This window comes from Neltuma alba, unplaced genomic scaffold (genome assembly GCF_004799145.2).
Source record: "Neltuma alba isolate B1F8T4 unplaced genomic scaffold, ASM479914v2 tig00012139_pilon, whole genome shotgun sequence".
In the NCBI taxonomy this organism is placed as follows: Eukaryota; Viridiplantae; Streptophyta; class Magnoliopsida; order Fabales; family Fabaceae; genus Neltuma; species Neltuma alba.
In genome coordinates this window covers 60,475-77,293 of record NW_021636689.1, presented here as the reverse complement: position 1 = coordinate 77,293, position 16,819 = coordinate 60,475, and the positions used below count along the sequence as shown (strand labels likewise).

General features: G+C 31.9%; 1 protein-coding gene across 2 annotated transcripts; it reads left to right on the top strand.

The window, feature by feature from the left end:
• Positions 1 to 5,626: 5,626 nt before the first annotated feature.
• Positions 5,627 to 8,947, top strand: LOC114723437 (deoxycytidylate deaminase). Of its 2 annotated transcripts, XM_028909624.1 has the most exons (9): positions 5,629 to 5,954; positions 6,209 to 6,284; positions 6,433 to 6,472; positions 6,849 to 6,907; positions 6,993 to 7,030; positions 7,281 to 7,344; positions 7,596 to 7,649; positions 8,207 to 8,308; positions 8,505 to 8,947. In XM_028909624.1, the coding sequence occupies exons 1-9, from the start codon at positions 5,770 to 5,772 to the stop codon at positions 8,559 to 8,561; spliced, it is 675 nt and encodes a 224-aa protein (XP_028765457.1). In that variant the 5' UTR covers positions 5,629 to 5,769; the 3' UTR covers positions 8,562 to 8,947. The 2 variants fall into 2 exon arrangements, with proteins under 2 accessions (XP_028765458.1, XP_028765457.1); XM_028909625.1 differs by lacking the exon at positions 7,596 to 7,649 and having other exon boundaries at positions 5,627 to 5,954.
• The last annotated feature ends 7,872 nt before the right edge of the window (positions 8,948 to 16,819 follow it).

The window sequence follows — 16,819 nt, the reverse complement described above, 5'->3', positions numbered from 1 at the left end:
TGGGCGAGTCGTGGATCAAGGCCCCGTAAGCATATATAAACAGGGCAGGCATCGTCGAAGTTACCGTTATACCCCTGTTCGCGCTCGGCGAATGGTATTGCAGGTGGGAAATCCCGTTAAAGGGAATGAGGGAAGGAGAGGGAAAATAACGGATCGCGTTATATATGTATTGGGTGATTTTTGTGTGTCCTCATATGGGGTCAGCCCTCCCAATTAGTGCTCATTCTTTGGAATATGTGGGGATGTGTATGGTTCGTATCTATCTCAATCTGCACCATTTAAATTAAATATAAAAATTTATCTTATTTGTTTTTTAAGTTACGTTTACGTTACGAAGGTCTAAAACTCTTGGCCTCTCCCTAGTGCTGGTTAGTTATGTACTTCTTCGATCCTCAATATAAAACTTAATTGTTAAATTTATCTTGATCTTAAATATAAAATCTATTTTTTATATTTATCAGTTTTTTTAAATTATCTTTATCCATATCCTCTCAATCATAATTAAGAAGAAGAGAAAAGGAGAATATTAAGAAAGATGATAATGGTATTTTGAAAAAAAATATGTCATATTTCTTATAATTAACTAACTTACGTAATTCTCTTAATCTAATCAAATGAATTAAATAGGTCATATATTCCATACATGCAATTATTTGTGTGCATGTTTTTGTGAATAAATTATGTATAGTTATATACATTATGTGGATTTTAGGGTGGAGCAATTACATTCTTGACTTGTAATGGATAATATTTTGAATTTTATAATTTGTATTGATATTGATTAATAAATTATAAATATATACTTAATAAACGCGGTTTCATATGCATATATACGTAACTGTTTTTTATGTTTTATTAATAAAGTGTGTATATTTTATACACTGTATGGAGAGTAATCTGAATTACTTTTTTTATTATTATTTATAGACAATATTTTGAATGTTATATTTTATGTTGATAATATTGGTAGAAAGTAAATAGAAAGATGATGGAGGCAAGGGAAGGAAGTATGGATGGGGGAATTGTTTGGTTGGGAGGCAGTGGGCTTAGTTAGGTGGGGGAAAAGGGATCAGTCGGTCCGAAGCAAAGGAGCAAAATCAAAAAAGACCAACATGATGGCACACGGTCTCAAAAAGATTCACTTCCATAATTGCAATTTGATTGCAAAACACTAACATATAATAATTCTTCCACTTCTTTTTATAAAATTACTTCCCCTAACCCTTGGCGTGTGTGAGAGAGTTCAACTTACCAAATCATTAATTTTGCCCTACAACTAGTTTTTGTACTGAATTTTAAACATATTAACTAATTTTAACTAAATTTCTTAATCCATGCCACTCTAGTTTTATTTATAAGACTAAAAGAGAGAACTGTTTGATTCCTCGTTAAATGTTGGTATATGTTCTTTATTCTTCTAATTTTATTTATAAGTCAGAGAAAATGTTTTTAGTCTTATTTACAAGTCACCTCATCAATATTTTTATATAGATATATAATTTTACCCTTTATTTATTATTATTGTGTAAACTATTTTTTAAAAAAAAAGAGGTATTTATTATATAGAGGTAAAATTGAATATTTATTAAAGTTTGTGATAGAAATGATGTCGAAAGCAACTTATAAATAATATTAGAATGGTACGGAGTTATTAATCTTCTCATGATTAAAAAAAAATTGGAAAGGAAAACTATTAGATTGAAGCTTTAAAAATATGCTCCTCCGGTCCTTAATATAATACATAATTATTGAGTTAATTTTAGTTCTAAATATAAGACATATTTCTTATATTTATCAATTTTTTCTAAATTACCCCTATTAATACTCCTTCAAGTATAATCAAGTAAGAGAGAGAGGAAAGATATTAAAGAAGATGATTATGGTGTTTTAAGAAAAACATGTCATATTTCTTATAATTAACTAACTTACTAACTTTCGTAATCTAATCAAATTAGTTAAATAAATATTATATTAAGTACCCGAAAAGTACTAAATAGAATGAAGACATGAATGTTTGAAAGGAGGCGCCGAGTCATTTGGATTATGCAAATGAATGGTAAGATATAGAGAGGGAGGGAGGGTGGCGAAGAGCGGGTGCCCCCCATATAAGAGAATGAGAAGGGAATGTAGGGTGGGAGGTGGCAACTATTTTCCAAGACACAATCATTAAAAACTAAATATGTTTATGATTATATGATGATCTCATTGTCACTTATCAATCAATCACCACAGAAATGACAAATACCCGATTCCTCCCACCCTCCCCCTTTCTTCCCCCTTCATCACTGCTCTTTTGAACTTCGCCCCATTTTCCACTTCATCCCAATTTCATCCATGCTTGCTTGCTTTTATATTTACACACACAAACACACACACATATCTGTATTTGTGATTCTTATTGATTCGTTTTTCATTTCGAGCCTAAGCATCACATGCAAAAGGGATAAGCATATACTTTTAGGTTTATGGGTCCTAAAAGTCGTCACCACTCTCAATTATATATCTCATGATCCAAAATGTGATAATGATAATGACATAGACTATTTAGATTTGATGTGGGTGTGTGTATATATGAACAAGAGGCGAAATGGAGCTAAAAAGGAAGGGACCCGGGAGGTGGCTTAGTTGGAGAGCATGATGGTAAATGAATGGATGATTGTACTTAAGTGCCCTCTCCATTACTCAATCTCTGATATCCCTCCTAAACCTCATCATTGTTTTGTAGAACATGCAATAATGCGTACATCTTCTTCAAATTATTTTTTCTTATTCCTATTCTAAAATTATTAATGTGTACACCTCCATTCCTAAATATAAGAATTAGTTTATAGTGTAAATTACATTACTACTTCCGGTCCTTAATATAAGATCTTATTTTACTTTTATTTTGGTTCTAAATATAAAACCATAATCCCCTTTGTCTTTTATATTTATGTATTTTTTTTCAAAACAATCCTTCTAACAATGATAGTTCTAATTAATATACTTGATTAGTAAGGATATTTTAGGAAAGACAACATCTATTTATTACAAATAACTAACTTAATTTCTTTCCTTAATCTCCTCAAATTAGTTAACTAGCTCTTATAATTAGGACCGGACGTAGTATAAATTAACTTTTATAGTTAAAACGGAAGCAATACTCCCCTCGTCCTTAATATAGAAACTAATTAAGGAGTTAATATTGGTTCTATAAATAAAACCTATTTCACATGTTTATTAATTTTTTTTCAAATTAACTCTATTGATATTCCCCAACAATAATTAGTTGAAGATAAATGGAAAGGACTAAGAAAAATGCTTAAAGTATTTTAGAAAAAATATATTATATTAACTAATTTAACGAGCATCATTAATTTGCTCAAATTAGTTAATTAGATCTTATATTAATGATCAGAAAAGTATTATTTTTATCATAACTCACTTACTCATTGTACTCTTTAGAGTTCAGATTTCAAACTCACGACCCCGCTTAGAAAAGTAATAAGCAAAATGCTTGGCATCCTTGGACTACTACTGCTTGAAGTTCCTATTTTAAAATTATATCCAAATGTCATTTTCATGTTTCTCATTAATCTTTAATATATTCATTATGAATTAAAAATTTGATACAAAGTTGCATTCTTCACAGCTCATCGATAATGTAAATTCCAAGGAACAAAAAACCAGACCGGTGACTAAACCGGTCGAGACAATGAGTCAAGGGTCATTAGTCGGATCGGAGGTCAGACCATGATCGGATCGGAGGTCAAACCATGGTCGGACCAGTCATAAAAAAATAATACAATTTAATTGGTAACATTAAAATAGAATAATCCTAATATCTATTTGACTATTCTACTTTTAGATTTCATTCATATGGACGTTTATTCATTGGTCTAGATTTAAAAAATTGAAAAAAAACAAACACACAAATTTCAAATGCCCACAGCCCATACACCGAATGTTTTAATTTCACTTCTTCAACCTCAAAGATCAATTCAGATAATTAGATTTCATATCACTCATAGCCGGAAGCCTAAAACACGGAAGCAGGACCAAGAAAGGAAAAACAGAGCACATCGAATTGAAAGAAAATAACAAACCAAACAACAAGACCACAAAAACTAAAAACAGGTAGAAGGAGAAGGAAGAATCTCGGGCTGCGACAATGGTTCTACCACCGTAAAGAAGAAATGACGATGGGGAGTGACAAGCTGCTGCCGCGACCTACGACCTGCAAATCTGATTGAAGAACCGAGAACGACAACCTCTGCTTTGACCAGGACGACGTCACATGAAGACCGGCGACCTCCGACAGCGAAGAAAACTGCAGCTATAGTGAGGGAGACCGAAGATCATACTTGCGATGAGGTTGAGGGAGACCGGAGATCAGACTTGCGATGACTGCGATTTTGGAGCTCTGCCGAACAAGGAGCTCTGCTAGAGACCGTCGTGCCATCATGACGCTAGGGAGCAGGGATTTGGGAGGAGGCAATTTTGATTTTAGGGAGGGAGGCGAGCTGCTACGCGAGCCAGAGGAATGAGGAATGATATTCAGTTACGCATCAAATGGTTTTGGTAGACCGAAAAAAAAAAAAAAAGGAACCGGGTAACCCAGCCAACTGGGATTATCCGGTTTTATACCGGTTATGACCGGTTCAATTGGCCCCCGGCCCAGCTACTGAACCAGACCGGACTGCAGACCGGTTCACCGGTTTTTTTTTTTCCTTGATAAATTCTCCCTGCCTCTATTTTTTAAATATGTTTTTAGACGTTTTAAGTAATTTTTTATTTCTTCTCTTTTTTTTTTCACATTTAACATGGCATAAATGTTCTAAGGAAACAAGGACACTAATAAAAAAAATACGATTTACTAAACATATCAAAATTCTATTATATGAAAAAAAAAATGCATTACAAATTCTAAACATGTATATAAATTACGCAAATTTTTAGTTTTGGTCACGACTCACAAAATGACCAAGAGTCCATGGATCCTCAGAGAACAAAAAACTACTATACTGTCCCTTAGTTTCTTTCAAGCCCACTAAATTTTGGGCCTTGTTCAGGGCCACTTGCCTCGTTCACTGGAGCCCCAAAAGTCCAATGGCAATCACCAATCATCATCGTTATTATTTAGCTAAATATCCATGCTTCAATGGTAAATGCTCACTTGTAATTTATTGACATAGACAACTTTTTGACGCATTACATGAAATGTACAAAATAAAAAAGATATCATATGCCCTGGTAATAAATAATCCATATGAAATAAGAAACGACTTTTGTCTCTAATTAATTATCCTTCAAGTTCAAGGTCATATATGCATATTTTAAAAAAGCTATTATTCTGGAACTAAAATGACTTCATAATTTTTTTGTCGGGTCATGTTAAAATATTATAACATCACTGTGCTTGAATTCTGCCTACCATTATTTTCATCAATAAAAAGATAAAAGAATACAAAAACAATCTTCTGGTTAAAAAAAAAAAAGAGTACAAAATAATCAATATTCTGTTAAAATTAAAGAAAGCCAATTATAAAACAAAATTAATTTTAAAGAAATGATTCCACGTGCTCGCGACTCGCGTCTATGCTGAGTCGTTGAGTGAACTTCTCCCGCGCTCTTCCCTTGTTCGTTTCTGATTTTCCCGCGTTCAGATAATTTTTCTTCATCGTTAATTCTCAGTGTTAATAGATACTCTTGTATGTGTCATAATTTCAATCTGAGAGCTTTCCCAGAAAACGTCTTGGTTTCGATCCATTGAGGTTATAGTTGAACTCCATGAACTCTCGCGAGGTTGCTGTACTCTCCTCCGCGGCCGTTTTCGGGGCTTTGGCATCCGCAATTGCCTTCCGCTTCTTCTTCTTTCCAAAACATCATCAATCCAAATTCAACTCTTCGCAAAACGGAACAGTTTTGAAGAACCGCTCTTCACGAGACCCTTTCGATCCCTCCAAACGAAAAGAGTCAGTAATTCCGTTGCTTTTCCATGTAGGGTTTGAGAGCTTGCTCTTATTTAAGTTATGGTGGCCTTATAAGCTGTTCTGAACTTGCATTTTTCCCTAGTGTTGTAAATGGTTTGTATTTGTGTTCCTTTGGCTAGTAGGGTTTGGCGGTTCTCACATATTGAAATTCTTGTAGTCTTGTTAGTGCTTTTGAACTGGGATCCCTTTTCGTGTTAGAAGGTGAATTATATTTTTTGATCGGTTGTTGATAGCAGATATTTGTCCTGGGATGATTATTTCATGGCAATTGCTTTTTTGTCGGCTGAAAGATCCAAAGATCCTAACAGGCAGGTCATATTTCATATCTTTTGGGGTTAGCTAAACGATATTCTTTAATTCCAGAGTAATTTATGCGGCCAATGCAGTTAGACGGCATAAATATTCAAATTTATTTGGCGGGTTAAAACTGATGGAGCTTGCCTATGTAATGATCTTGTAGGTGGGGGCATGCTTGGTGAGTCAAGATGGTATAATTCTTGGTAAGTTCATTCAGTTCAGCTATCAAATACTTAAGAGTCTATGACTTGTTCCCGACAGATTAGAGTAATTGTAGTGAGGAAAAGTGGTTCATTTTTTCAACAAGTCTGAAAATCAGGATTGAGGACCAAAGATGTTTCATTGAACTATAGCTCACAAAATCTAATGTGTGCGCTAAATCTCCGCCATTACTTTGATTTCTAAGTAGACCTTGAGTGAGTTGCAGGAAAGAGTATTGCTATCTAGCATGTACTCTACATTTCCGTAACCAAACATACTTCTGCTAATGAATCAGTTTTAATAAATGTTGTGATGTTAGATGTCAAATACTCAGTAACTTATTAATGCAAGAGGCCTACTTTGCTATCTTTGTGTCAGGCATTGGCTATAATGGATTTCCAAGAGGTTGTTCAGATGACAAGCTGCCTTGGGCAAAGGTTGGTTGGCATAAACCAAAAAGAGTGAACAGAAAAGTTGCTAAATTTTTAAGAAAATAAGACTTAAATAATCTCTCTGTTTCAGAAATCCAGGACCGGGAATCCTCTGGAGACAAAGTACCCGTAAGTCTTTTGCTTTCAAATTATTACTCTGATTGTAACCTTCTTTGTACGCAAAAGTCTGCTTAAACATACATGGTTCAGAATAGGGTGCATTCTGTCTTGAATCCTGCATGTGGTTCAGTTTTGTCATTGCCACCACCATCACGTTATATTCAGTTTATAATTTTCTTGTTCTATTTTAATGGCTATGTATTTACATGTCTTCATACTGCTCATCGAATCTCACCAAATTTAGATATCTCCATTGTAGTTATGTTTGTCATGCAGAAGTAAATGCTATCCTTAACACAAATCATGCCTCTGCTGCGGGACAGGTGCGCTCCACTGGATTCAGTTTCTTTGTCTTTTATGTCTCATTTGATCTTCTGTTTCCTTTGCTATTTTCATCTGTTAGCCTCTGCTTGGACTGAGCCATTTACACATACACACACACAGTGCACTGAGCCTGGAAATGCTTACACTGATTAGTACTTAAGGAAATTTATTCATTTGCATTACTCTGGATCTGTTACCACCTGCTGCTTAGGGAATTCACACTTTAGTTATTCTTGTTTAATCCTTGCAGCGCCTGTATGTGACCATGTTTCCTTGCAATGAATGTGCTAAGATCATAATCCAGGTTGGTAGCCTTGTTCTGTATGGTGCAAAAGGAACTCTTGCTGATTTTTCTTTTCAAAAAAGAAAAAATCTGAGTTCATTTGAATGCAGCAATAGCACTTGTTCCCCCTGCATTTGTTTGCTAGTAAATTGCGATAAATCTCCTCCTTTTGCTAATTCTATCTCCTCAGACCTGTATAGCATGATGGGGTCAACTTGACCCAGTGCAAAATCCAATTTTTGTCTTTGATCAATCGTACTGGAGAATGTAATTTATGGGAAAGAGTGGAGTGAACAAGTTGGATGCCAGTGTGAGTGTGAGGTACAAGCTCTTTACTCATGCGATCAACCTAATAATGCATTGCATGAGCTGAAATGTAAAATTATATCCTATTGTGATTGGTAGCCACTTCGAATAATCTTTCGCTTTAACATAGCGGAGGAGATTTAAAGATGATCAGAGGCCAATTTTAATAGTTTCGTGGCAGAATTAATTTCTCATTGATCTCTGACTGATTGTATATTTTTTTCCTTCCAACTATTCTGTCGTGCATAATACGCCTGAATTCTTTCTCACAGTCGGGAGTTTCTGAAGTTATTTATTTCGTGGAGAAGAGATTCGAAAATTCAGATGCCGCATATGTTGCCTCACACAAGCTACTTTCATTGGCTGGGGTAAAAGTAAGCTTCCAAATTTCCATCAGAATTCTGTAAAATGGCTTTGCTCAGTTCAATTGACCCTGAAGATTATTACCTTCCTAAAATAAACGCAACTGCCTTCTTTTTCTTTATTTAATTCCTTGTGCGAATTTCATGTAACTGGCCAATATTTACGAGAGCTATAAATAAAGCGGTGTCGTGAGCATATCCTTTGCAGGTCAGGAAACATCAACCACAGATGAATGAAATCCATATCAAGTTCGAGGAACGCTAGATTTTGATGCCCAAGTCTTCTGTTTGAACTTTGACTCTACACATGTGACTTGTCTACCATCATTGTCTTGAAAACTGATTCCAAGATGATGACTGCTCTATGTTATAAAATTCTACAACCTTGTGATAAGGGCATAAGATTTTTCCAATCACAGGTTGGCGAGGCAGATTTTTGTTAAGCGTACAGAGTGAATGTATTTGAGTGCATTCAAAGTCTTAATCTGGCAACTGTAGCCGGAGAGAGACCTGGCTGCGTGCAAGATTTTCCTTGATTCTTTTCATTGTATCTGTCTGAATTGCAAATAGCGTGTTTAATTCGCTTGACTCCGTAACTCAAATCTTAAATTGTCTCCTAATCGAGCCATTTATTATTTTCTCATTATCTTATCCTTTGTGATTTGAGTATATCTCTCTCAACCGTTGCAAGACCAATTTACATGACAATTAACGACTGGTTTTTACCAAACTCTTGGAGCACATTATCACCTGTAGCGTATCTTAATACAGAATTGTATTATGAGCAATGAATATAGCGTAGCTTTATATGGTTCTGTTATTTTAATAATGGGAAGAAGTTTTTTATTTCCTAAAAAAAATCTAAATTATTATCTTGTGCATTGTCAAAAGCAAGAAATAAACTTTGATCCAATGGAGCGAAGTAGAACCTTGTGATGAAACTCTCCTCACTTATCAAATCAAATCAAAATCGAATCACTTTGATGTGTCCCGCGAAGTAAGGAGAACGGCTGAATAAAAGTCCAATCAGGTTGAAATACTTGGTTGTTTTCCCTGTTGGTTACAAATTTCAAAGAATATAAGAAATCTAATTGAGGAAAACAGAAAACTACAAAGTATATAAGAAAGTGTGGATTTCAGGAATTAATATACTCTTTCGATTCTTAATATATGACCTAATTATTAAGTTAATTTTGATTCTAAATATAAGACATATTTTTCATAGTTATCAATTTTTTTTTAAATTTCCTCTATGGATACCCCCTCAATGATAATCAAGTAAGTGAGGGAGTAAGGATATTAAGAGAGTGTTTGGCAACCCTCAAAAACACTTTTAAAAAGTATTTTTTCGTAAAACGAGATAAATTTCTCTACATATTTACTTCGTAAACTGTAAAAGCACTTTTGAAATCATGATTTGGTTTCCATCTAAACACCCCTTAAGAAAGATAATTATAGTGTTTTAGAAAAAACATGTCATATTTTTTATAATTAACTAACTTACCTAACTTTTTAATCTAATCTAAGTAATTAAATAGATTTTATATTAAGAATCAGAAAAATATTATATACTGCTGAGAGAGAAAAATTTGGAAAGCAAGGGTAGGAAAAACATGACAAAATTTGATCCAACTTTCAAGGTTACTTGCGCAACAATCGTAGCGTACAACAAACAAGGCACGACGACAACTTTAGGCGTTTGGCAGAAGCCGTTTATGTGCCACAAGCTATGCTGACCAAATAGGATTTGATTTGCGGATCAACAAAATATCTGTGACAGTAACATACGCAATCTCAAAAAATAGTCTTCTCTTCTGTAATAATCTTGTGTAAGAAACTTTAAAATTCGTGGCTAAATATGTGGTCATGCATAATTGTGGCGTAAAAACTGGGGTTCCAGAAGTTTCTGCAATCACACACCCTCCTGAAAGTTCAACAAGTTATAAAGAAAGAAGAGAAAAGCAGTGTGCACACGCAACGCCAAGACACCAAAGTTGAAGGCAGTGCGAGTGGTTCAGAGCTGATTCAGAGAAAAGAAAAACATGTAATCCCACAAAAATCAGCACCTTATAATAGGGACCATCAAATGTGGTAGGCAAATCCTATTCAATTTTCCATTTAATATATTCAATAATAAGCTAGAACATATTATCTTCGGTCCTTAATATAAGATCCTGTTTGACTTTTATTTTGATCTTAAATATAAGATCTCAATCCATTTTGTCTCTCATATTTACTCAATTTTTTTCCAAGATAGTCATTCTAATAATTATAGTTCTAGTTAATACATTTAATTAGCAAGGATATTTTAGGAAAGATAAGGCTTATTTAGGACAAATAACTAACTCAACTTACTTCTTTAATCCCCTCAAATTAGTCAGCTAGCTCTTATAATTAGGACTGGAGGTAGTATAATTATGTTGCTTATTTGTTAGGACTTTTTAATGATTAAATTGATTAACAAGTGAAGAATAGCATGAAACTGTTATTATTTTTCATATCAGAACTTATCATTTATGGGAGGTCTTTTGAATGATTAAATTACTTATATGACCCTGAAGAATAATTTTCTCTAATAGATAAACAAAGATATATCATATAGAATCAAAAGGATAGATATGAGACAGAAATTTGCAGCCGACAAGTATGAGTGTAATGATATAAGAATAAAATAATGGAGGCCACATCAGTGATGGAGGGAACACCAATGCGCAAGAGATATATAAATTGAATTGGAATTATAGAGCAGACAATAGCCCTCACCCTTCCAACGTCATCTGTCCCCCATTCGTCCTTTTTTCTTTTCCTCCCAACACTCTCTACGCTACCTCCTTTTCATTTCAAGTTGTCCCAATTTAAAAAGAAAAAAAAGAAAAATCAACGCTTCAATTTCAGCCCTTCTTTTTTTTTTTCCCTTTTATTGTACTGCTTCTTAATATAAAATCTTTTTAATTAATTTAAGAGAATTAAAAAACAAGTTAAGTTCGTAAAATATCTTTATTAATTATGCGTATTTAAATTACTCATTGATAGTAACTTCTTAACATATACAACTACTATAGAGTTTACTTGAGAGCGAAATAGATAGATATTATAGATAAAGTGAATTCAAATTTTATATTTAGGATCAAATTAAATATTAAACTAACTCTTATATTAAATAAGGGTTAAGGTGAAATTTTGACTTTAATCTTATTTTTCAAATACAATTTTGTCTCTCATCTTTTTAATAGTCCAATTTTGACCCTGATCTCTTTCTTTTGTATAATTTTGACCCTGATTTTTTTTTTTGGGTATAGTTTTGACCCTAAGAGTCCAAATTTCACCTCAGGATGATGGGCAAAATTACACTCTAAAAAAAGATGAAGAACAAAATTACACTTGAAAAATAAGGTCATGAGCAAAATTGCACCACTAAAAGATCATGGGTAAAATTGTACTTTCAAAATAAAATCAGGATAAAAATTACACCTTAACCATATAATTAGTTGGTAAATATATGATCCACATCATATCCGAGTTTAAATCCCACAATTAATATGATAATCTCACTAATGAATAATAATACAATGTGTGCCTCATTTTTCAATTCTGGTGCACTGTGCAGAATTGAAGACTCAAATCTCGGGTATGCAAGTAATTTTGTTCCTTAGGCAAATAGTACTACAAGAAATATTATAATTAGTAACAGTACAAATTTAAAAAAGTAAATTTTGACGAATATACAGAGTCATCCAATCCAGCTTCATTTCACTAATATTTTTAGTTAAATTCATCACCCCCTCCAATCTTAAAAGTAAAAATTAGTATAAAAACCCCATTTGGTCCTAAACATAAGATGTTAATTTTTAATTGAGAAACTAGTTTCCAATTCAAATAGTTAAAACGACTATTTTAATAAAACCAACACACATTTTTTTAAAAATAATTAATTTAACTATTTTTTAATATATACACATAAAAATTAATTATCGAACACTTAGATTTAACATTGGAAAAAATATATATATTATTATTGGGGACCCAGTTTGAGGAGGACCATGTATAATTGGATAAACGAAACAATTGTTGTTGGTTGTTGTTTTCCATTTTTATAATGTAGCACTTAAATCGGGCGAAAGGTCACACGATTAAATATCATTTTCAATATTAATATCAGTATGCTTTTGATTCTATAATACGGAAGTGACATTATTTCATTTCCTCGTCATCTTAAAAATGACATTTATTTCTTTTTCTATGAGAAATTTCCATTATCCCTTTGGACGGTTTACGATATGATCGGGTGAGTGTGCTTCACACGAAGGCCTTCCAAACACACTTTAAAAGTTTCGATCGGTCCCATCACTATTATTATGCGTTTATTTAATGTTTTGATTTGATGTGTTCATTTTTTTTTTCTTTATTATTATTTAATTTTTAAAAAAAATTCTTATCCTGCGCACTAATACCTCCGATCCTAATTATAAGACCCAGTTAACTTATTTGAGGAGATTAAAGAAGTAAGTTAAGTTAGTTATTTGTAATAAATAAGTTTTGTCATTCCTAAAATATCTTTGCTAATTAAGTGTATTATTTAGAACTATCATTATTAGAAGGACTATCTTAGAAAAAAATACATAAATATGAGAGAAAAAATAGATTGAGATCTTATAATTAAGACCAAATAAAAAGTCAAACGGGATCTTATATTAAGGATCGGAGGTAGTACTTTTCTTAATTAATTGGCTGGATTGAGATTTATCAACTATCTATGTGGATAAAAATGGCCGCTAACTAGGAATACAGGAGATGCAAGTTAGTTCGAGAGTGAAAAAAATATAAATATAAATATAAGAGAATATATTGAGACAAACATTTAACATTATATGGTGTGAAAAATTTATTTTAACCATCAAGTTTATCGCGATTGAAGTCTAGAGTCTTATCTAACTCAGTTTGTGAATTTAATATTAGGTTGGGCCAACCTACTTTTCCCTTTTGAAAAATAAAGATGTTGCCGTTTTTAGCAAAATATAGAATTGAAAAAGACAAGTTTGGTGGTTGACCCGGGTTTGCCCTTTTTTTTTTCAAAAAAAAAATATGTACGTATAAATATTAAAGTGTAGGGGGAAATTATTTTTTTTTTAATTTAAGGTCCGGTTGATACGAAGAAAAATAAGAAGAGAAGAGAGAATATTTTAATAAGCTTAATTTTAAAAATTAAAAATGTGAGATTAAAAGTTTTAAATTAATTTTTATTACTTTTTTTATCACTCGTTCTTTTTATTAAAATTTCAAAACATCACTTTTTTAATTTTTTAAATATAACTCATTAAAATTTTCTTTTCTGTCTCTTCTCTTCTATTTTTCTCATAACAAACAGTAACTAAAGAGACAAAAAGCTTGATTTGCCAAAACGGCTGGCTGTCCGTAACCAAATCCACTGTGTCAGTATTTTTCTTGTACTTGTTAAGCGTATATAATTAAATACTGTCAGTTACCAAAAACGAATAGCTCTCTCAAAAAAAAATTTATTCACGTATACTTAAATCTCATCTAAGGATTAAATACCGTTCTACCAAGATGAATGGTGTAATTTTTTTTCACTCCGAAAGAAAACAAAAAGGTAATGAAGGAAACTTCAATATGCAATGGAGGTTAGGTTGATTTGCTTATATTTATTAGGTGTAATTTTTCAATTAAATTTTGTCACTTGGACTTTTCTAAATAATAAAAAATCATGATGATAAATTTCAAAATTCTACCGTTGGACCTTCATTAATACTCCCCCATCCTAAATATAAGATCCCTTTTATTATTATAAAAGAAACTTATATTTAGGACTAGAGGAATAATAAAAATTACATACGACAAAAGTTGATTGGAGAATTCAACTTAATTATATAAGTAAACCAACCTTAAGTTTTGTCCATATGTTAACAAAATTTGGGTGAATTTTTTTTTTATATTCATTAGGGTAAATTCTCTAATCACATTTATTATTTTACTCTTGTTAGTTTTTATAATACGTGTAGGCGGCTTTTATAAATTCACGTATGAACACTTATAAATTTTTATACCAATTCGTAAAATATAAATTATAATCTATAAATTTTAATATGTAAAGTTGGTATTTTGTTATATGTTGTTAGTTATTAAAATGCGCATATACACTTATAAATTTGGGTATGAATTTGATGCAATGAATATGAGCAATTGAGTTAAGTTTTATATACCTCTTAGAGATAATTAATCTTTCTGTCTTTATATTTTAAACTCATTTGTAATTTAGTTCTTGTATTTTGACTCGATTCAACTCAATCCCTATAGTTTTTGACTTGGTTAATCCCTAAGATTTGACTCGCTGCAACCGATTTCTATATTTTTAACCATTTTATAATTTAGTCCCTCCTTTTATTAAATATATAATTTTATTTTTCAAAAACACAAAGACTAAATTGTAAAATAGGTAAAACTATAAAGATCGAATTACAACAAATCAAATTTCAAAGACTAAGTTAGACACGAGTTAAAATTATAAGGATCAAGTTGCACCAAATCAAAACATAAGAAGTGAGTTATAAGAGCTACAAACGGGTTAAAACTATAAGAACCGAAAGATAAATTTTTCCTATCTTTTATATATGTATCTCTGGTCCTTAATACTCATTCCAGTTTTTATTATAAATTTTAAATAATTAATTCACTCAAAGTGTAAGAACTGAGTTAAAAACAACAAACATGTTAGAAGTATAATTTCATTTACAAATATATCCTTACAACAAATAAAAAAAATAAAAGAGAATGTATGGGAAAATGTGGTAAAAAAATAATCAAGAGCAACATTAAAAAAATATTTAATATTAAGACAAACTGAAAATTAAGGTTTATAAAATAAATCATACTCTTTATTAAATTTAAAGATTACAAATAAGACAAAAAATGTATAAATTTAGTTTATAGTATAAATTACTCCCTCCGTTCTTTATTATAAGAGACGAATAACCGAATTACGTTAATAAAAAAAACAGTTAAAATTAGTTAAGAACAATTAATATGTAAAAAGTATAATTTTTTTTCCAAAAATACCCTCATTAATAAGGAGAGAGAGCATGAGAGAGAATAATAGTAAATTCTTAAAAGAAAGAGAAGTGGAAAGGAGAGAGAGTGTTAGTTGGAGACAATAAATATGGATAAAATAGGAAATTAACACAAAAAAGTAGAAACAACTTTTAAGTGTCTCTTATATTTAGAAACATACTATAAATATTAAATGTCTCTTATAATAAAGAACGGAGGGAGTATATTACTGATCCGATCTCATATTAAATAAAAAGCGCAAGTAGTAGATGGAGGCAGGTGATTGTTGGGAAATTGCGGGACAAACAATTGGCGCGGCTTAATCTTTCGCACAGGACACACGGTGGCAGTAATGAATGATGGAGTAAAGCAGAATCCAGAAAGGTGGGCTGTTCATCAATCCCTACAAACCTACCTTGTTTAGTTGGCCAAGCAACCTTCTTCCTCTTATCTGTTTCTGTTGTTGTTGCCTTGTTTCATCGTACATGTTTTGTTTACATGCACGACACAACAACACGTCCTGCCATAAATGTCGCCGCCGCCGCCGTTTCATTTGCCTCTATCTGCATCGGCCATAGCTATACCTTCCCCTTTTGGCTGCCTTCTCAACTCAATTAATCAAACCTTTGTTTCTTTCAATTTCATTCGGGGAGTCGGGGATAATTGTAATAAGATCATTAAAAAAAAAACATATTCACATAAAAATTTCATAACAATTCAGCGGTAATTATAGATTTCAAAATAAAAAATAACAATAAGGGGTTGTTTGGCAACATCCAAACCATGATTTTAGAAGCACTTTTCTGCAAAACGAAGCAAACTCTTCAACATATTTATTTCATAAACTGTAAAAGTACTTCTGAAACCATGGTTTGATTTCCATCCAAACACTCCCTAAATTTCAGCTGCTCATTTGTTATTAGAATTTTTTACTAAACCTCACAATAATTCTCTCTTTTATTCACTTTAAATATGTTATCTAGCCACGTGCTATATGTCTTGTGTAGCTTTGGGGTGTTTAGATATCTTTAAATGTAATTTTTAAAAGTATTTTTCTGTAAGGCGAAACAAAACTGTTATCATATATATTTTGTATATGTAAAATTACTTTTAAAATTATAATTCAGGTTCAAACACCATTTTATTCTTTCTTGTTTTTGCTTTTGCTTCTTCTAGTTTGTTTATGCTTCACAAACACGTCTTTATATCCAAAGCTTGGAATCATTTCGTGGTGTGGATTTTTAGTATCTCTGGTCTTAATTATAAAATTTTGCTTATAGACTATAAATAAAATTTTATAATTAGAACCGGATTTGGTATTTTCTTAATTTAATGAAGCACACGTGCTAACAAAGATTGGTTCGTTCTTTGTGTTGTAAGGACATATCTGTGTATATGAATATTTTATAAACTCGAAAGGCCTGGTTGTTAATGTCATCATAACCTTAATGAACCTCTAAA